Source organism: Typopeltis vanoorti, chromosome 7, assembly GCF_054136105.1.
Source record: "Typopeltis vanoorti isolate ZY-2024b chromosome 7, IOZ_Tvanoo_1.0, whole genome shotgun sequence".
Lineage (NCBI taxonomy): Eukaryota > Metazoa > Arthropoda > Arachnida > Uropygi > Thelyphonidae > Typopeltis > Typopeltis vanoorti.
This window is the reverse complement of record NC_143555.1, coordinates 103,657,222-103,680,383: the sequence shown is the minus strand read 5'-3', so window position 1 is coordinate 103,680,383 and position 23,162 is coordinate 103,657,222. Positions and strand designations below refer to the sequence as shown.

General features: G+C 38.2%; 1 protein-coding gene across 4 annotated transcripts in view; it reads left to right on the top strand.

Moving 5' to 3' along the window:
• Positions 1 to 16,397, top strand: part of LOC150104927 (uncharacterized) — a 359,330-nt gene extending 342,933 nt beyond the window's left edge. For 3 of the 4 annotated variants that reach the window (XM_090395422.1, XM_090395424.1, XM_090395425.1), the window contains exons 13-17: positions 63 to 136; positions 3,702 to 3,826; positions 10,436 to 10,622; positions 11,029 to 11,118; positions 11,832 to 16,397. In XM_090395422.1, the coding sequence (XP_090251548.1) occupies positions 63 to 136; positions 3,702 to 3,826; positions 10,436 to 10,622; positions 11,029 to 11,118; positions 11,832 to 15,643 (4,288 nt within the window). In that variant the 3' untranslated portion in view covers positions 15,644 to 16,397. The remainder of the gene's footprint in view (positions 1 to 62; positions 137 to 3,701; positions 3,827 to 10,435; positions 10,623 to 11,028; positions 11,119 to 11,831) is intronic. The other variant, XM_090395423.1, reaches the window with a different exon arrangement.
• Positions 16,398 to 23,162: the final 6,765 nt, after the last annotated feature.

Here is a 23,162-nt window from a genome sequence, read left to right as displayed (position 1 = left end):
ATATTATTCTAAACTATACCATTTTAATGAATTAAATTAATATATAACTTTCCCACTCCCAGGTATGGAGAACCAAGGACGGTTATCCTGCATAAAGGGAAGAAGGGGTTTGGTTTCGTCCTCCGGGGAGCTAAAGGTAAGCGTTTATGAAAACACATTTATACTAAATCATATTAGTGAAAATATATAACTTTTCTGTAGCAATAGAATTTTCTTGATGCGCTACATGTTATTGGTACAGGCATGTGATAAATAAGCATTTTGTGAATATTTCTTCAGACTGTTTGTTGGAATGTGTTCTACCAAAGAGAGGGTAATTTTCTACTTTGCAACACTATATCCATGATAACTCTGAAGTGATTTATTAATTAATTGATTTATTTATTACTGTAATCAAAAGTTAGATATCGCTAACGTCACATAATGTTCATACAGTTTTAGGTTATACAGCAGGTTTCTTAAAACGGCTATTATTTTAGTTATAATAATAAATTTTAAAAAAATATTTATTAACTATTAAAATAATATAATTTATCGAAAATTATCTAAATATTAATGACTATTTTGAAAAATAACATTCGCACACTTTTTTCTGTAATATATAAGTTTAATATTAATATGTTCTCAATATACTTTAAAAGCAGTTTATTGGGAACATATTCAAATTAAACTTATATATTACAGAAAAAAGGGTGCGAATGTTATTTTTCAAAAGAGTCACTAATATTTTGATAATTTTCCGATAATTTATATTATTTTAATAGCTAATAATTATTTTTGCATGGATGACATCTCATAGGTAGTCAGATCCCAGGAAGCGTAATGGATGGCAATGCTGTAGCCAATGAAGTTATAACTGAGGCTCGGCTATTGCTGTTACCCTCCAGCCATGATCAGAGCTTTATAGCTCAATAACACATTATCCTTACACTGTCCTCTACACATAATGGGGAATATGAAAAGCATTCTTGCTTCGCCCCTTTAAGCCAGTCTTTATAAGGATAAGGACTTTAAAAGCATACACCAGATCTCTCCGTCCCCACTTCATTACAAGAAAGCTTCAAGAAACCTTCTAAAGTTGGAGGGATGGTTCTCCAAATGGAGATTGGAAGTAAATCCCAAAAAACGTTCAGCCATTCTCTTCACGAAAAGGCCAAAATCTCCTGCAGGAGACGTATTACTATTCAATACTAAAATTCCCTGGCAGACAGAAACAAAATACTTGGGTGTGATGCTCGACAAAAAACTAACTTTTAACCAACACATCAAGTCTATGTGCACAAAGGCATCTAAAGCCATAGCTCAGATCTATCCACTAATTAACAGAAACAGCAAGCTAAGCAACAGAATCAAATTGCTTTTATGCCAGATGACGATTCGTCCTATAATCCCCTACGCTTCTCCAGCCTGGAGCCACACCTCTAATACCAACATTCTCAAACTACAACGAGTACAGAATAAGTGCTTGAGAATGATTCTGAATGCCCCATGGTATGTTAGAAACAATCAACTTCATCGACAAATATTCCTTACATCTTCTCTTTCTTACAATCTTTAGCAACTAAGTTCTTCCTAAAGACGTCCATACACCCCAATGATCTAGTTCAGCAAGTTGTAGCATACGAGCCAACGGATATATTCAAATATAAAAGACCAAAAGCCATTTTAACTTCCTGTATCTTCATGCCCATCCTGGGCGAGCAAACTGCTCATAAATTCTACCCTCACTGTAGCCGCAACAGATAGCGGGGAATATGAAAAGCATCTTACTTCACCCCTAAAGACATTAATGTCAATTGTCAATTAAAAGCATACTTGAGTATTTCTGATTTTTTTTATGAGAAAAATTATAAAATTTATTTGTCTAACAATTCAAGCAAGCAATGCAAAGAATAGGATATATCTATACTATGTGGCACTTATATCTCTTACGTATAACCATGCTGATAAGGTAGCGGATAACTATTTGCGTTTAGTGGAAAAACTGCGTATTATATGTCACAGCTTTAGCCTTACTCCTAGGTTTATCAAGATAAGAGCGCTCTGACCAGAGACAAGTTTTTTGTTTTTTTTTTAATCATTTTTCTTCGATAGGATCTTATAGTCACTGACTAGAGGGAACTTTTTCTTATGCCTTCTTTGAGCTGGTTCCGAATTATCCTTCCAGAGTTTGTGGAAGGGAATTGGAGTTGATTATATGCAACCAGGGATTTCCTCATAGAAATGGATTTTAGCCCAAGAATTTCATACAACAGTATACCAGTTAGGATCAACAGATGGCGACGTGATGGCTAAAAGGTGAAGAGTAGCTACTCATCAATTTCCAAAATTTAAAAACAAAGCCACAAGGGATTGTTTTGTTTAGCGTCTTTTCTTGTTTCTTTCCAGAAATAACAACAGTTTATGATTTTCTAGTACAATAATGTTGCAGTCAATGGATAACGATTTAGATTTGTTTTATGAATATCGCCTAACTAATTTTTATGTTAATCGACGACTGCTGAGGAACAGGAAAGCACACACACAAAATGTACCACATGGATATGTGGTTGAGATCAACTTCCAAGAGTAAATAGTTAGCGACTTACTACACTGATGACAGTATTCTTACCATATAGTTGCACCGAAATTTATTATGAGTTTACAAGTCTTCTACCGGCGCAGTAGCGTGGTAAATCAACGGGGGGAGGGAGGGAATCAGAACTGACACCCCTAAAAATGCTCCATGATTCTAATAACTCCTCAGGACACTGCACCCTATGCCGCTATTTTCTACTACTCTGGGCGGGAAATCTAATTTGGTGGTCTAACAAGTAAAACTTCAGTATTTATTAAATTTCAAATGCCGGCTATCTATGAAGAGATTTAACATACAGCATCGATGTCACGGATAGATTACCAGTAGAAATATTAATTGAATATTTCATTTACCTAACAAATTGAGGCCAATTAAATTATTTATTAGAAGAATACGGATCAAGGTTAAACATCCAACACGATTTGTTCTTCAATGGTTATATCCTGAAATTATCAATGGATAATATCATTGTCTTCCCTCAACATCCAAGAAGAAAATGTTACGTTCATAAATACAACATCTAAGATTTTATGAGAAAGTAGCTCTGTTATTTGAAATAAGCAGGGATTCCAGACTCTCTAATGCACCGTACACAGTACAAAATGTATCTTTGGTTATAACCATTCATGAGAGGGATTCGCATTAAAAAGAGGTCCTAAAATATTGAATAATGTAATTGGCAATGATAAAACTACAAGAGGTATCACGCAGTACAGTTGAATACAGTCTCATTATTTATAAAAATGAGGAAGCAGTTATAATTAGACAGTGCATGTTAATGCAAGCATTACTATCCAATCAGCCTAAGGACTTCAGAGAATTAAACTATGTATCAACCTATCAGATGTAAACAGCGGAATAAAAATTACCATAAGCTCACCTTACCCTATTTTGGGCTTTTCTATGTATAATTTACTTTTATCATATTTTTCTCATATTAACTGGTTCGACTGCATTCCAGCGAACCAAAAATAACCGTTGTGATGACGTTTTTCAAATATGCGATAAATCACAGTAAGCTTTTGTGATGTTTCAGAATTTCTATTACATTATTTCTGAATCTGATGCATGCGTATAGGTTTACTGTATTAAACACTTATTTTTAAAAAAAATATTCACACAGCTACCAGTCCGCTAATGGAAAGGCAACCTACAGAATTTTGGCCAAGTTTGCAGTACCTTGATGATGTAGATAAGGGTGGAGTTGCTGAACTGGCAGGACTCAAGAAAGGAGATTTTCTTCTTGAGGTAAGAAACCTTAACAAGATAATATTGGCGAGATGCAAGAATAGTTTTGTATTATTTCCACATTTAGTTTAAATTTTTATGTGGTTCCCATTCATGAAAGATTTTATATAAACCTGTAGTACACGTGCACAATGGTTGAGATGTCTTTTTTTTTTTTTATATTTTTTCGATTAATTTTATATTTTTTTCTATTTTGTTTATTTCTTACATAGTCCGAACCCTGATCTAGAGACCAAACTTGGATGTTTTTCAATCCACTTCAGGCCTCCAATAAGGGAAGAACTGGTCTCACCGGTAATTAAATTCATCTGCCACCTATAAAGAATATTAAACCCATTAGTGGAGGATGAATTCTTCTGATCAAATTTCAAAAAAAGTTGTCCAGAAAAGAGAGCTTTTTTTCTTATGTAAAAAAAGGTTGTAAAAATCTATAGTACATTAATATCGTGGTTGGGCTAGTTCTTTATTCATTTTCATTTTTTCTATTATTTATTTATTTTTATATATATTCCAAAACTTTTACTTGAAAGACTAAAATAAAAACTTTTCAAACCACTTTAAACTATTAATAAACGAGACGCCATTATCACACCAAATAATAAAATGCATCTATTAAACTCATTATTAATGAGTATAATAAACTCAAATATGGAGAGAAAGAAAGTCCTTTTTAGGACTTCCAGGGTAACAAATGGCAATGCTGTAGCCAATGAAGTTTTAACTGAGGCTTGGCTATTGCCGTTACCCAGCCATGACTAGAGCTTTTTAGCTCAACAACACTCCATCCACACAGATTTACTTCATTCAGATGACGGGATAAAGAGTCAAGGACTCAGTCCATCGCCCAGTTCTTTTAAGAACTTTAAGAACTCAAATATGGAGTATATAGAGTAGTGTTAGATGGAACAATCGACCGTGAGATGCGGTGATTGATTCATTCAATCCAATACCCTTGGAGGGTAATGGATGGCAATGCTGTAGCCAATGAAGTTCTAACTGAGGCTCGGCTATTGCTGTTACCCTCCTGCCATGATCAGAGCTTTAATTGCTCAATAACACCTTATCCCTACACTGTCCTCTACAGATAACGGGGATTATGAAAAGCATTCTTGCTTCGCCCCTTTAAGCCAGTCCTTATAAGGATAAGGACTATATAGAGTAGCGGAGAAGAAAAACTTTTGGAGGGTAATGGATGGCAATGCTGTAGCCAATTTAGTTCTAACTGAGGCTCGGCTATTGCTGTTACCCTCTTGCCATGATCAGAGCTTTAATAGCTCAATAACACCTTATCCCTACACTGTCCTCTACAGATAACGGGGAAGATGAAAAGCATTCTTGCTTTGCCCCTTTAATATAAGGACTAATATAAAAAAAGGTAGACAAAGCAAATTGGATACACAAACAAAATTAACAATTTACTAGATGGCGGCCGGTCATCACTTATGCGTCCCCTGCATAGAGCCACACCGCAAATACAAATATTCTAAAACTACAGAGATTGCAGAATAAGTGCCTGGATTCCCCTTGGTTTATCAGAAACACCCAGATCCATAGAGAAGTCAACATTCCTTACATCTCTTCCCCTCTTCTAGAATCTAGCAGTGAAGTTCTTTACCAAGACTAGCAACCACCCAAACCTGTTGATCAAGGAAGCTTCGGAATATAATGAAGCGAAAGCTACAAATATAAAAGGCCAAAATAAAATATAATAATAAGGGGAAGAAGAGAAAGAGAGAGACAGAAGGTAACGGATAGCAATGCTGTAGCCAATGAAGCCTCAACTGAGGCTCGGCTATTGCCGCCACCCCACCATGATCAGAGTTCATATCTCAATAACACCCCATCCATACATTTTTTTTTTCTACAGATAACGGGGAACATGAAAAACATTCTTGCTTCACCCATCTAGCCAATAAATAAAAAATAATAAAAAGGTTCAGGATATATGGTCGAGGATTCCAGAGGGTAACAGATGGCAATGCTGTAGTCAATGAAGTTTTAACTGAGGCTCGGCTATTATTACATTTACCTCGCCATGACCAGAGCTTATAGCTCAATAATACCCCATCCATACTTTTCTTGTACGTCCGGGGAATATGAAAAGCATTCTTGCTTCACCGATCTAGTAAAATAAATAAATAAAACTGGTTAAGTGTAACGTTATTTATGAAACCTCTGAGAATGCCACACTGCAATATAAACATGCGAACTGTCTTGTGTGCATTATCGACTTTCATATTATACACAACTACTTACGCTGTTCTCAAAAGATGCATGCAGAATATAAAGCGGTGCATGTAAAATGCAATGAATAAGACTGTAATTAAAATTACGACTTTTGTGTTTTAATCAAGTTTTATTACTTCCAAGTTTCTTAATAGTCCTTTTGTTTCCCTAACTAAATTGTCTTGGCAATGTTTAATATTAAAATATTCTAATTTTAAAGATAGAAATGCAACAAAATTCTGTTTCATTTACATAGTACTTTATATTTAAAAAGGTGAAAAAAAAAATAGAATAATATTATTTTTGAAATTTCTGCATCTTGTATCTTAAGTGATGTTCTTTACCGACATGAATTTGTTTGAAATGAAATGTTAAAATAATAAATGAACATTCTTTAATTTTTCTTTTACAGCTATGCAAAATTTCAGTGCTTTTAGTCCACGATAAAACACCGTTTACGAACTGACAAGATTTGCGAAGGGGACTACACTCACTGTAAATAAATAAAATTATAACACCTGATATGAATAATAGTTTCACTCAGAGAAAAGCTTTGCGATAAAATATTTTCTTTTAGTCATACTCAAATATGAAATTACAGTAATAAACAACCCAGATAAGCATAGTCTTATCCCCCCCCCCAAAAAAAAAAACATCGAAATAAAGAAGTTTGTCCGAAGTTGACCTAAATATTTCTAGGGGACCAGAATTCAAGACAATTCGACATGCTACATTTCCTACGTGAGGAAATCGTCCGTAACAGATTGCGAACAAATGAACCAATAGATAACATCATTGATGACCTACCACGCATGATAAATATCAGACATTGATCTAAATGCCAGAAAATGATTATCGATATACATTTGCGAAACCTAAATATGGTCAAACTAGATTTCCCTGTAAAATTTTAGTAATCTAACGCTATTTGCAGAAATATTTCACAAGTTTTCAAAGAATAAAAATTACCACAATGTGTCACCTTTTCCAGGTACAGCATATCAGATTAACAATTGTCATCACACACTGAATAACACCATTTGTCTATCGTGAGTAATATATTGTAAATAGAGGGCGCTGATGAATTATCGCAGATGTTTCGTCAGGCTTAGATTTACTAAGTTTTGAAAGTTTGTGAAGTTACTTCATTTAAAAAACGTGTGTTATCTGCCTTTGCCTGAAATGTATGAGTATACATTTACTTTTTTTATTGAGAGATGATTGTTTGGTACAAAAATTGAACTGTAATAGTGACTGAAAATGATTTGTATGACTTTGGTGCTTACAATCGGAAATTAAGCTACAATCTGTAAGTTTATTTTTCGTTATTTATTAGAAATTCTTAGTTTGATAAAAATGAAGTTGCATAATCTGTTCTGTTGGTAATCCAAATAGTTATCCTTTTGTTTCCTTTGTATTTTTCTCTACAATTCAACATGGCAAATGTAGACAGTGTAAAGAATAACAAGCAGTGGGGGGGGAGCACTTTTCATAATTTCTTTTGCATTTTTATGGATAAGAAGCCGTATCGTCTGCCTACTAGATAAACTTTTCGGAGGGTTTAAAAACATGGCACCGTATTTCATCTTTGTACAATATTTTTCAATGTTAAGAAATATTTCTGCCTACCGGAAAGCAATGAACTGCGACTTGTCAAACATGTTGACAAATAAACTGACGTTTGCCTGTAGTGCCCTAACCTGGCGTTAGCAATAGCGGCTAACATCTCTGGACATTAAAAAATAATAATAATAACGAGTATTTATAATAATAAATCTGAATTCAAAATGGAATTGCATCCTTTGCTGTAATTGGAGTTTGTTCGACGAACAGTGACTTAACTGATCGGGTTTTTTGTTAGTAAAGGTGATTAAAATTATTTGATACTAGTTTTGTTAGCTAATGAATTTATTGTATTCTACCCTTCAGCAGTAGAGTATGAGCTTCAATGAATTTAAATACGTGTAATTGGCGAAGTATGGAACATAAATACGTTTTACCGGTGACTAACGTGTTTCTCGTCGGAAAATACTGTAATGTGTCCCCCATAGCTGTTGAAAGTAACATCTATCCAAGTCACTATTAAAACTGTAAATGCATACTTATACAAATTTCCTGAAATTTTGTAATCAGCAGTTGTTTTTTATATTTTATACACACACAGTTTAATCAGAGTATTATAACCACTCTCGGTTATTTAATAATCGGCTATTTCATAATAAATCCATCTCTTCCCCATATGGGTGCTACACCTTCATATGGGGAAGAGATGGATTTATTATTATTGCATAACACCTCCAGGGTGTTCAAAGACTCATCGAGGGCACCTACTCTACAACTCTTCATCTCACACAACTACCTTCATCTACACCAACGCCATCTACCGCCGACCACCACCATTTATATTTTCACAGACATCCATGCCTATGGCGGGATTCGAACCCGCAGTCTTTTGGCTGGAAAGCGGATACGCTAACCACTCGGCCAACCAGGCCGACATATTATAATGCGAGGAAGAAGAGTAGCATAAAAGCTGCGGAGAGGAGGATCTTCCTATATCTGCACTTCAAAGAGATCATTTGTAAGGAGACCGTTATGGAGAGATTGAGTTTGCGAGAATTGCAAAAGAACTCCCAGAATGACTGCACAATGGAGAAGAGAATTATGTCAACCACTAAAAAAGCGAGATGCCTTTAAAAAAAGAATGTACCAATGGTTTTTCCCATACGACAATCCAATATACCCTCCTCCGTATGGGCCTCCGAAGTAAACGCTCAATCAAGGTACCTAAACTTACGCTTAATCATAGATGAATACGTCTAGAGTTACCATTGAGCGAGACGTCATTGGATTATAGCTGGAAAAGAGATTAATCCTTTCCTAGTCTTCACACCTATCCACGTGGAAGCTTAAGGCGAAAGGAATCGCCACAAAAACAAGGAGAGTGGCACAGTATATGGGACATCAAACATTCGCTGAAGCGCAGCGTGTATTCTATGGAGAATATTTTCCTGGGAAACTTTTACACTCCTGGTACGTGTACACCATACTCTGAATGGTACAAAGTACGTGTCTGTTGCGGCTGATCAGGTACATCCTCTTCATACTGAAATATCTTCACAGATAGCAGTTGTTCATCAGAATAATGCGCCATACAACATTTCGGTATTCTTTGAGAATGATTCTCCAAACATAACATTGCCGTTTAGATGTTGCCACAGCGGACGAATTCGTCGGATTTGAAGCCCGTAAAACATTATGGAATTACGTAGATCATGAAATCCGGCGTTTTTGAATCTTCCATCCCCAACACTTTCAGATCTAAGTACTTTGACCACTCGACCGACCAATTACTAGAAAATTTAAAGTTGTTCGTATAGAAGTCGTGTGAAGTTTATACCTCCTTGTTATGTCTTTCTCTTGTGAATTTAATCAAATCTGAAATTCGGGAAAAAAATCAAATTTGAGTTATCTATAAATTACGTAGTTTTGGATAAAGGAATCTATATTTTGACAGCTTGCCAAGTCTGTTGCTATTTGAAAGGAAGAAGGCGATGTCATGTATACTGCTTTCGCTGTTTATTATATTTCTCGCCTAAATAATAATACAACTTATTATTATACAAATCAGCTAACACCTTTTTATTCTCGTATACGGGAAGTAGGCGAGGCCATTTAGCCCTATCTAACTTTTGGAGACTGAGTGGGCAGTTCAATCTCCACTGGTACCCAATCAGAGATAGATGGTCCAAGGCTATCACTAATTAAGCGGTACGCAGTGAAGAGAGACGGCTCAAATGTGCCGCCATCTCATGGTCCCTAACCCTAACACAATATATTTAATGTCTGAAATAATGTGGGTTCTACGGTCGATTTTCTTGAGTTTGCGGGACGAAAAACCCGCTTTCCCGTGCCAGAGATCGACTAACTTGGGAACCGGTCGAAAAAAGGCTTAGAAAAATTTCCTCTAGTCTCCGACTAGACTCGAAACCAAGTCTTCCTTCGTGCGGCCAAGCGCCGTGGTGTGCAAACGCCACATCCACTGAGCTACACAGGCTATTATTATACATATAACTTTTATTAAATATTTTAAATAATTTAAAGTGTTTTATAAAATTCTATATCATAATACAGATGGGCTGCGAAAGCAGGTATGTGGTGAAGGTCTTATGACATCGTGACGAGGGAATTGCATCCTTACAAATGATAACATTAACAGTGATGTTAGATTAAACAAAATATCAAAGAAAAAAAAACTTTTTCAGGAAGTTCAGATATTTATATGCATCACGTGTTAGATGCATTAGCGATGTTTCTGAAGATTTCTTAACACTTCCCATTTTGTATGTCACTGATAAAATTGAAGATCTTTTTCTGTTTCAGATTAACGGACAAGACGTATCTCAAGCGTCTCACGAACACGTTGTAGCCATCATCCGTCAGTCAGGAGATCTAGTTGCCATGACTGTTGTGACGGTACAGCAACCCCCGGGAAGCACGCCAACAGATAAACCTCCTCTAATAAATCGACAGTGTGCTACGTTGCCAAGGAAACTATCCACAAAGAAAGGTACTTGAAGCAATTTAGACAATCTCGCTAAATTTATAAATGACGAACATTTTGGACTACAAAAAAACAAAAGCGTCGCTGGATATTAATCCGGACAATTTATAAAAATTTTCAGGCAAAATCAAAGAAAGGTCTTAGAATATATTAATGTTTCATTTATGTTTTCTTTTTCCTTTTTATATATATTCAACGATATCGAGTTTTCATCAAAATTACTTCAAATGAAGATTATATTATAAAGCAGTCGAGATTTTTTAGTATTAACAGTATACGTTATTTATAACGCATGCGCACTCAAATGAAATTGTTGCTATGCAGATTTGTAAGCACAATAATAGATTACATTTCTGGCTACACAGCTATAAAAATACATTATTAAAATTTTTTTTTTCCTCTTATATTTCAGCTCCACTTCCTCCTAAACGGGATCCCAGGACAACGTTATCTGTGGGAAGAGCTCGAGCCCGGTCCATGGTGGCTGGTTTGGCAGAAATTGGTATGCAAAAAAAGTTATCAATATGTACTCATTTGTTTAAATAAATAATGAAATTTAAAAAACTAGAATAAAAGTTAATTTAAGATTTAATGATTTTCATATTTTTTATTGCTTACGTGGGATGCATTTAATGCTAGTAAATCATTACAAATATTAGTAAAAATTAATTATCAAGTAACCATTTTTTAAATACGGAGTGTCTATAATATCCTTGTGTACTTTTAATTTTTAATAACTTTACTTCTGTATAAGATATAAACAGTCTGCCAAATGCAGCATAATGGGAATTTTTTCAATATTTAAATAAAATTTGTTAATGATTCGTTTTGTTTTAATTTGTGATTTTGCGGATAATAACCTCATACTGTACTGAATGAATTTTATTTTTTATTAGTGACTCACACTCGCGAAAGTTAAGCCTATAGTACAGAGTGGAGTGAGGATATTTTTTTCTCTTTTTATGTAATTTTGCCTAATGTATTTTTTACATGATCCTGTTCTAGAGATCAAACGATGGATGGGGGGGGTCGAGTCTGTTAATGGATTCGATAGGGCAGTCGTTAGATTTCATTGCTGTAATAAAATTACAAGCATGTTAATTCTAAACAGTTCATTGGCTTATACAACAACAGCAAATATATGTACGTTCTACTCATCTGTCAATTCTTCCTTCTTTCTTTATGAAGCTTAAATTGATTTTTGTCTTCTTTCAGAAGTCCTGGACCACACACTGAATGAATACGATTCCGAGGGAAGGTCCACGAAGAGCAGCTCGATCGAAAGCATTCCTAACAAACAAGCCACGACCCCTGCCGAAAACAACACCCAAAAAATTGCTTCCATTCGTTCTCGGCCCAGCTCCCGTCGGATCAGCGTTTCCGAACTGGAAGACTTTCTGTGCCGTCAACGTCAGGATTCTCAAAACCGGAAGTTCAGTCCTGCAGTGCCACAGTCTGCGGGAGGCGGAATGCATAAAGTTTACGGTAGTGTAGCGGCGATGAAACGATCGCGAGCCTCTCGCGGGAAAGGTGCTGAAGACGAAGGACATTTGCACAGAGCCTTTCACAGCACCCCAGACCTCAACATGGACGTTCAAGTGAACGAGGTTCTTGTGAATGGCGATCACAATCACCACCATCACCACCACCACCATTACCCTCGTCGAAGCAGAAGCCAGGACGACGTACCTCACGGCCGACGTTGCAGACATTCTTGGGCGTGTCCACCCCACAGCTACAGCAGAAGTCTGGGGACGTCTCCCAAGGATCGTGGACAGACTCTAGCAGATACATGGAAGTCCGAAGAGGATATTTACGACAAACTAAAACGGAACAAAGGGCCGCTGGTGTTGAAGGAGAACGGATCCGGCATTTATGCCGAAACCATACCTTTGACTTTACCGGAGAAACTTCCTCCTCAACCACCGCGCGCCAGTTGTCCACCACCCTCTTACCCACCACCACCGCCACCCGTCGGACAAGTAGTGAAAGTGGATGTGTCGCGAGCTTTAGGCGAGTACGCCAATTTGACTGTAGCTAGGCAGGCCAAAGCTACGACGGTGATGTCAAGTTTCCGACCGGGAGACAGTGCCAAACTGTACGCCTCTCCAGAGTCAATCATAGGGGTTGGCTATACGAAAGAGAAACTCCAGAAGTGTGATGTCACCCTTCCGAGACATCTTGGGCGAGGGTCGACAATCAGGAGCCATTCATTGCCACCCAGGATGCCCGGAAGTAAACCAGGTGCTCGTAGTGCTACCTCCTCAGATGCTGAAAACAGCGGAGATTCCGGAATGGCTTATCCATCGTTCCGTACTACCCACAGACAGAGGGATTCTATGTCCTCAGACAGCGGCCACATATCCGACCGAGGAACACTGAAACCCCTGAAAGGAAAATCTCCCATAGCAAATGCTTATGGTGCCAAATTTCACACTGGAAACTCCGAACCAGGCAGTCCGAAACACTACCCCACCCTAACTGGTCACACGCACGAACCCTTCATACCCGAGCCTGACTATGAGAGCAGCGAAGAAGAAGGTGATCGATCGCTTACGCTGGATGGAGGAGGTAAACTGGTGACATTCATGGCAACAACGCCCATTGCTGAAACTCAACAGAATGGAGGCATCGGAGAAACGTGTCTCGAAGACCATCCGGGAAGTCCTCACACAGAAGCCAAAAAAGCCATTCACGAAGCACGAGAAAAATTAAAACAGTCGCAGAAACTCGGTGACAAAAATGCCGTCAATGCTTCAGACAGCGAAAAGGAAGTCTCTCCACCGAATGAAGTGAAACCTACTTTGGTAGAGCGAGTGGACAACGCCTGCGAAATCATACCCACCAACGGAAGTTCAGTCAAAGTGGCTGAGGTGCCTCATCCTCCTCCTCCGCCTCCACCTCAAATACCAGAAATGATCAGGGAAAAGAATAACAGAATTAAAGTGAAGGAGTTGGAAAGAAAACTGTCTATCGACAGGGAAAGAAATCAAAAAGTGGATGAAATCATCTCCAGAGAAGTGCCGCTAGATGGCGAAGATGTCAGTCCAGGAGCGAAATCGTCTGTTCGTCTGGCTGAAATAATCATCGCAGAGGGACAAGTTCCAAAAATCCCTAAAGAGGGTATTCCAGTGCCTGTGAAGGAGGTGCTCATCAGTGGTGAAAGAAACAACGGAGCACCTCAGAAACATCCGAAGCAGATTCCAATCTCTAAAGACGTTTGCAACAAAGAGAAGCCAGCTGTGGCCACCCCTCAGAAGTTAATCGCGGAAGTTTTTCCTCTAAAGGAGGTGAACAACAAGGAAAAGATAGAGGAGCATGTGTCCAAAGAAGTCACCACTCCCGTAGTGAAGATGGCCCCTGCAGTTCCTACTAAACCAAAACACGACCTGCTGCTTGCAGTCGAAACTAAGGTGGAAACAGCAGTGAATAGTTTGGATACGTCGGAGGATGTCCAGAAAGAAATTTCACCGGGGATCGAAGTAGTGTCTCGATCAGTCAAGGAAAACATCTATAATTTCGAAAAGCGGAGTGAGATGGCAGCGAAAGCCACGACATTTTCTCCTCGCAGGAAAAGTGACGGCATCAGGATTGCCCTCATGGGAACGCAGACCACAAAAGGAGCAGACCCGAAAATTGATCCTAAAAGTGCCCCAAAAACCATGAAGACATCCAAGTCTTGTCCTAAAACGTTCAATGAAGAAGAGACGGCTGACAGTCCAAGCGGCGTCTCATCAGATACGGAACCACAAAGCGACCGAATAGTTCCTCCTCCACCTGCTCCTGTTGTAGCTGCCGAAACAGTCGTCAAAAAGCCTCCAGACACTCCTCCGAAAGCGAACATCATGAGACGGGTCGAAAGTTACCAAAAACAGAGCACTCTTGGAAGAAGGATATCGTCTGATTTGAAAGAAACGGAAAACGGTGAGAAGGAAGCGCCTCATCCCCCAACTGTAGTGATGACCCTCAACCGACAGAGTGTCCCACGAAGAGCAGTCTTCCCTCCGGTTCTTCCTCCTGCCGATACCAGGAAAGACAATATCTTTACAACAACACCAACAACTGCTAAAGGAAAAGAGATCGATGCGAACGAGTTGGACAGTTCTTCCCACACGGGGGTAACTCGACCGGTGGACAAGTCCGTGAGAGTTCACGCTCCCGTAGTTGCAGCAGACAAATCCAGGGACGACGAGTGTTTGCGGCTCTGTCAGCGAGTAGATCAAAGTTTGCAGATGATTCGCCTTCAGGTGGATTCTTTAGGACTTGCGGCAGTCAATGAGGTCGATGTGTTGACCGAACTAGTGCCACCCCCTCCAGAATTCGCACCTCACGCAGCAGGGGCTGGGAGGAATCAGCCCCATAGGATGAACTCCCAAGAAGCTCCGCTGGCCCCACCCCCAGAATTCAGCGACGAATCTCCTGCTTTTGCGAGGATGAAACCACAACCCCTTCCCGTATCTCGGCTTTCGTCTTCGTCTGGTGATTCGTCTGTCCGCCCCGGGTCTCCCGAAGTTCACGCCTCTAATTACACTTACTTAGACTATTCTTACCGCACGACAGTTCCCGCTAGAGATAGTGGCTCTCCGCACCACGCTTCTAACAAAGTCTCGTCACCGTCTAAGACTCAAATGGCACGAAGCTACGAAGCCGCCACGAACCTCCATCAATTAGCACACCAGCTGAACAGCTACAGCACCCTTCCCGTCTCCAATCGGATGCCTTCTTCGATCGGTACAAACAAAGCAGATATGTCGTTCCCTCTGCTAAGGACATCCAAGGAGGTCCCGAGAATCCCAACACCCCAAAAGGAATTTCGTCAGAAGCCACTTCATGATTGGTCGGGAAAAGACGTCTCGGATTGGCTGGAAAGTCTGTTTCTATCGGAGTACAAAATATGTTTTGCCGAAGCCGGCATTACTGGGGCCAAACTGGCGAATATGGACAACAATGACCTCATGGGGTTAGGGGTCAAGCAGGCGGGACATCGAATGAACATGGAGCGTTCCATTAAGTGGTACTTAAAATGACGAGCACGTGTTCTTCCTGCCGCACTTCACTGCCAAACCTCAGTCAAGTGGTTTTCCAGACGCTTGTGTGAACGCCAGAACCGGAGTGCCTGATTAAAGCACGAGGACCGGAACCGGAACCCGGCTTGCTTACTCATGTCCTCTCACTGCACATCCACGCAATACCGGGATCTCTGCATGTCTCCAAGTTAGGCTCATACTGTTTCTCTAATAGACCTAGGAGGGAAAAAAAAGACGATTTCACACTGGCTGGACATTGATTGGACGTTCTTTTGTCTTTCTTAATGATCCTGAGAGGAGCCCCAGGAAGAGGCCACACATGCTCAGCTCTGATCCGTCGTTTGTGAAGAAGGCAGAGGGGGAAGATCGTTTCCCCCCTCTGCGACCAGGGGGTGTATAGTGTGTCGCTGTTTGTATATTTGGTCCTTAGTCTACATCCTCCTTCTGTTGTAATTTCTAGTTGTCGTGGTAACATGGAAGGCGCAGTTTCCGTTTCGTTTGTGTATTGCTCAGTGGGCAGGCTGGACCCTGCATCACAAAAAAGTAGAGTGTGGAATGCCTTAAGCCTGTTTGCCCAACGTCGCTCTCATTTTAGTGTTTCAAGGACTTTGTACAGCTGGTTGTATGTATCTTATATTGCATTCAAACAATGTTTTGCCTATTTTCGTTTTTTGTTTTTTTTTTTGACTTGTAGAAAGTGCTTATATATATGGCTAAAAGTAGTTTGTTGTTAATAAAGAATGCACATTTTGCATCTGCTTTACAATGCCTCGTGTTTCCATGGTGACTCTGACCGACACTTTTTCTTTACAGACATTACTTTGTATATAAACACCTTCATGAAGAAATGTAAGTGTAAGCTAGTGTTATGGAGTTATCCTTAAATGTCACATTTTAGGATGGCATCTTGTAAAATATAATATTTGAGTGGGGGGGGGGGGGGGGGGAGATATATCTAGAATAACGTCACATCATCAAAGAAGTGGGAAAATATTTTCTTAAACATTGAACTGTTCGAATTAGAAATGCAGCACTTAAACGTGTTTAAAAAAAATCATTAAAATCCAAAGATTAAATTCAACCAGAATTAGATATTAATTTATGTAACTATTCTCATGTATTTTAATTCCTATAAAAAACATTTGGATTAAAGGCGAAATTTCATATATTTATATCAATATTTCTATTTTATGTAAATAGGAAAGCTATGCAAACAAAAGGATAGTTCAAAAATTAAGGATGATCCCCCCCCCCTCCCTTATAACATACTTCCTGAGGTGTTCGACAATAAGTTAGATTTCATTTTCTCTGGTTGATGTCCAAATCCCAATTATTATGCAAATAATTCACAATACAAATATGAATATTAATCTATAGAAAATGACACGTTTCTTCGACGAAATAAAATTTATTTCGGAAATAAAGTATAAAAATCCTAAATAAATAAATAAATATACGATATATATATATATATATATATATATATATATATATATATATATATATATATCGTAAGCATTTATATTTGAAGCGACATTAATGTGATTTATATATTTTTGTATTGGGATTAATAAATTAATATCTAATAAAAATTCAAAACATGAAAATTAACATCGACAATAGAGATTATATTTCAGATTACGTTTTGTTTTTAACGAAATATGACCAATCAATAAAAAATTCTTTTTATAAGCTTAAAATAAGCCATAACATTAGAACGAAATGATTGAAAGCTACTCACAATTAATATTAAGACGAAATGAGGCGAGTGAATTTCGAAATTATTACTGTAAAGGATGCTTAGAGGGAAAGCAGATTAAATTGACATTGCAAATCAGTAATGTGTACGTTAGGAAATGAGAAGTTTATACTAATGACGCCTTAAGGCAGAAATAAGCGTGTAGCGAGCTAGACATTAATCATTAGCATGCATTTGAAAGCATCGAACGAAAAGCTAGTTCACTTTAGTGAAGAACTTGGGGGAGGAAAAAAAGTTTACGGCTCGACACTTGCGTTAAGATTTCCGAGGGGGAAAGGGGAGGGGGGGGGTTTGCCACATTGCACAAAGGATGATGTTATCATCCTTTTCCTTTATGGGCTTTCATTGTCGGAAAAAAAAATAAAAACACTTCATAAAATAACAATTTGCATTCTCAAACAAATTTTGTGTGGTGTAATCTGCGCTAATACAAATATGAGTTTGAACAATGTTTGAGGAAATGACAGAATTATTTCTGCCAACACGTACATTTGATTGAGTGTTCTGGAATATGTGAAAAAAAAAATCGTTAATACACTCGTGGAATACGTAAACTCGGTTCTTCTGACAATTGTTTGATCGAGCATGTGCTTTTTTTATTCATATATTTCGTATTAGTGACTTCAAATGTTAGTTCAGAACAGAGAAAAAAAAAGTTTGTTCATTTGATCGCGCATTCTGTAAGCGTATCAACAGCAGTTTCCCCCCGATATCCCCCCCTCAAGTATTCAGGGAACGTTTTGATGGAGGAGGATATTCAGTATTTTGTACAAGTAGATGTCTTATTTAGCTGTTCTTCTACTATCTATTTGTAGTGGAGAATATAGGAAAATATTAGCAATTTATTATTTGCTATTAGCCTATCTAATAATTGAATAAACACCCATTTTGGCTTTCAAAGCAATCTCATCTCGTTGAGACATGGACTCCACAAGATGCTGAAAGCCGTCAATAGGAATGTTGCCCATGTCGAATTGTTCGGAAGCGCAGTTGCCTTGAAGTGCATGGCTCAAGATCTCCGCTACAAATGACTCGTTCCACCGCATTTTACAGATCGACAATTGGATTGAGATCCGTTGAATGAGCAGGCAAATAAAGTATAGTAAGGTCGTCCTCATGTATCCGAAATCATGAAAAATGAACATCCATATCTATAAGATGTCAGTTTTATGACAAGGCAACTCACACCGACCGCAGTATGTCTGAAAACTGTGTGCATTTCTTTGACGGGTTTGTTTTCCTGGAGGACGGAGAAGAAAAAAAAAATTGATAAGTATGAGAAGAGAGACGTTGTAAGCAATAATGATCGAGGAGGAATTAGCGTATGGTGTGGGGACATTAAAATGTCCCCACACCAGTAACAGGGTTACTCAACATCTTCCAAGAAGAAACGCCAGCATCGCCTAGCATGACAAAGATACACTGATGCATAATCCGCAGCGTCCATCTGCATAGAACCAGTTCAAATAGGAATATTTGTGTGTCCAGCCTATATGTTGTTCTTATGCTAATTGTACCTGGGGGGGGGGGGGTACTTATTTTTTACTCTACCCATTAAACAACCGGTCAGATTATACTCCCATTCGTGACCGACCGACAGATTGTGAGTTCCATGCTCTTTGCAAAAACAGCTGGTGGTGTATTGGAATGTCGTTCGACTTATACTTTCGTAGCGCAGTCGCAAGGAAGATGCGTTATTTGCCCTAAGGTTTGAAAGGACTAGATATTCATATAAAATATAAAGAATCATTAGGTGAGTAAGCAAGTCTCATTCATAGAAAGGTTGTCTTACAACCTTTCTATGAATGAGATTTGCAAAAAAATGCAAATTAACTAAAAAAATAAAAAAAGTACTTAAAATAGGCATAAATATACGTAGCGAACGTAATTATAAGCAAACAAAATAAAGCCATTTTATTGATTTGGTATATCTGTCAAATAACATGATTTGTGTAACTCGCCGTCGGCCTGTAATGTAATAATACATCTCTGAGAGCAGCAGATATGGGTGTGTAATAATAAAAAAAAGGGTCCTGTCCAGTGTATATAATTGCGTTATACATTTGTATTGTAAAGAATTGTAATCATCAGTTTGGCTTATATGTATTTAGCATATTTAAACGCATTAGTTTTTATTACTTAAAATCAAGGATTGGCTATATGCAGTGGTTGATCAGTTGAAAGGGAGGAAAATCAGCAGTGCGTGGGACTTGGTCCGAAATCAGTAACTTATAGCAATGTCAGATTGTATTCCCAAGGTTTCGTGGGTAAGTAAACTAGAGATGGAATTGCAGGAGCTTCTGAGAAACAGGATGTCATAGAGGAGATATAAAGAACAGGATATCCCCCCTCCCATCCTCAGCAGTATGAGATGCAGACCCGGATGGTGACGAATGTAGAAGGGAAGGAGAAATTAGCATATGAAAGAAGATTGGCTGAGGCAGCGTAGCAAAAGCCTAGAAAATTCTAGTTATGTTGCTTGTGGAAGGAAGGGTGAATATGGAAGATGAACTTAATTAGCTGCAGAAGAACCACTAGTCACGTGTGCTGAATATATATATATAGTGGAAATGAGTATTTCGTTTGTATATTTCATGTGTGTGTGGGGGGGGGTAAAAGAGTTTGGGATAGCAACAGGCAGGAGAACATACGAATAACAATTCAAGAATGGGAAATATTGAGAATTTTAAGTAATCTTCATAGGACTGTGGGATCGGATGGTAGTATCAGCATATATTACTGGAGGATGCAAAAAAAAAAAAAAAAAAAAAAAGCTGGCAGTGCCCTTCATGCAGTACTCAAATGCTAAAGCATTTGAGTGCTGCATGATAAACAACTGTTGAAAGTGTATAGTTATTTGTTAGCTTAGTTACAGGGATGGTTGGGCTGATAGGAGCTAGTTGTGTATGGAGGTGCAGTATTCCGATAAAGAAAGGTAATAAGTGAGAATAACTGCAGCTTTCTGTTCTGTGACAACTATTGTTTACTAAAATAAAGAGCCAAAAGGCTTCAAGGCAAAAGATGCTACGGCAACTCGTGAATGCCGGCGAGTGTATTCCCGTAAGCTCTCTAGTCAACGTTTTTACGAAACTTTCATAGTTTCTACATTCAGCTTTGAGATAATGCTAGATTTAATATCCACCTGATTTATACAACTATTATTTAACTTATTAATTTATATATGAATGATATACTGCAAGGTTCTGGAGAAGATATTCAATTGTGTGCTGATGATGCTAAATTAGGAAGAGTCATTCAGCAAGTTCTGATGTGATATTATTGTAAGAGGTCGGTGGTTTGGGCTGAAAGAATAGGAATGTCATTTCAATGCTAAGTGTAAAATTATGCACATTTTCCGGAGGAGATGGAATAAGGTTTACCATAGTGGAGAAACTTTGCATCAAGAGGTGGAGGAGGCAAGGAATCTGGGGGCCATGGCGGATGAATATCAGAAGATATCGCTAAAGTTTTCTGGATAATTCTTACAACTTGAAACCTGACGAGTACAGATAAGGAGATGATAGTTCCACTGTATAAGACACTAATCAGGCCATTTTGGATTTCTGTAGACACACACACAGATCTAGTCACCTAGATGTGGTTGCGATAAGGAAACATGGGGGAAGGGAGAGATGGCTCAGAGGCGAATAACTAAGACTGTCTAAGGACTCTGGAATGTTGAATATGGACAATGATTCATGGAGTGTGATCTGCAGAGCTTGATAGATAGGAATGGAAGATGTGGTATGACTGAAACATATAAGTTGGTGAGTAAAACCTATCAGACAGCTACAGGTTAACTGTTGCACAAGGAAACGAATGATGGGAGAAAGGGAGGTTATCTCTGGAAACTGTACAAAGGTCATGTGAGTAAGAAGGTGAATTGACATTCTTGGCATAACGATTAGTGAGTGAGTAGATGGATTGCATTGTCGGAGTGGGCGGTGAGTGCTCCAGCGTTGAATGTCTTCAAGCAAGGTGTGATAAATATTGTGGTCTGTGAGTGTTCCATCTCCCGCGAGGAGTCATCGGACTCTAAAAAGGCTTGCAATTAACACTAAATTAACTGTCACGCGACACGTGGAGTGGATATGAGTTAAAATCTGCTCATTCGTCATCTATTAAATAATTTGTCTGCGTTAATTAAGAAAAGTATTTATATCGTGACAGTGGAAATGTTGGCAAAAATAGCGTGATGTTGCAATTTACGATTATATATTGAAAGTAACGATACACGAAGATAATTAATCGGATCTTCCTTTGTGTAAAACAAATCTTTGTTTAATAAACGCCGACATGTTTTACCTAATAGATTCGCAGCGTCACCAAGATTACAGTTTAACTAATTCTTACCAAAATAACGCTTAGTTGACCGAGTTGATTAACAGCTCAGTTCTTTTTTTTTTTAACCTACATACTGTAAGTTCGAGTCCTAATCTAGCACAGGAATTCTGTGGGTGGCTTCAAGTAATAGATGATTTTCACTGCTAAGTGTGAGACCACCATCCTACTTACGGGAGGACCGAAGTAGCTTGAAAAAGTTCTGTTTGGTGGCTAGAGTAAGATTCTCAGATTATCTAACATTAAATATCTTCATAAGCGGAGATCGTGATTAAAAAAATGGAAATAAATGCAAGAAACGCTTCTGACTCACTGAAGACCAAGAACAGTTTATAATCATTTAGGAGTGGCTCTTAAAATAAAATTTGAGAATCCATCTCGATTTTGGATTAAGTCAGACCGTTTTAGCAACAAAACTGTGCAAAATTATTTAAAACAATATAAAATTATACTCCTGTTTAAAAAAAAAAAGAAGCTGTTCCACATTCAATTGATGAGATTTAGTTTTTGTTCCAGTCGAACCATTTGTTGTCTGTAACTTTAACAAAGCAAGATTAGATGTCTAGAATGCATAAACCAAAAACGGATTGAGGTTTAAAACACATAACGTTTGATACATTCCTACGCTTTCCCCCAAACAACCACATCTCGTTAGAGTTATCTTAACCATGGAAATCATCGCACATTATAGTTGCTTCCACAGAAACAACTGAAATATGGACAATACAAAATTGAATTTTGATCACTATAATATTGAACACTATTTTTATGTGAATCTCGTTCACGAAATGTTGTAAAACTATCGTACATTAGTACTGTGGCGTTCTAAAGGTTAGATAATCTGGAAACTATCCTCTAGACCAGCGTTCTTCAACCTTTTTACACCTGCGGACCGGGGAAAATAGGAGAACTATTTCTCAGGCCGGCTGATGGCTAAGACAGAAGCATAAACCAATGTAGATAGTATTTTATTTATTAAATTCAATGTTATAAAATTACAGTTTTTAGCTAGTGCGACATCTGCTGCTGCTGAGGTTAGAAAATTTGATATACGTGGCTGGAGCGTTGTTTCTGAGAGAAGAAGCGCTACAATAACATCCATTCCTTATAGTCCTTATAAGGACTAGCTTAAAGGGGCGAAGCAAGGATGCTTTTCATATTCCCCGTTATCTGTAGAGGACAATGTAGAGATAAGGTGTTATTGAGCTATTAAAGCTCTGATCATGGCAGGAGGGTAACAGCAATAGCCGAGCTTCAGTTAGAACTTCATTGGCTACAGCATTGCCATCCATTACCCTCCAAGGGTATTAATCACCCCATCTCACGGTCGATTCTCCTCAACGTCCATTCGATTTCTCTGTTTGGTTTTTATTACTGACATGGCTGAAAAAGTCTTTTCACACAAATAGGAAGTCGAAA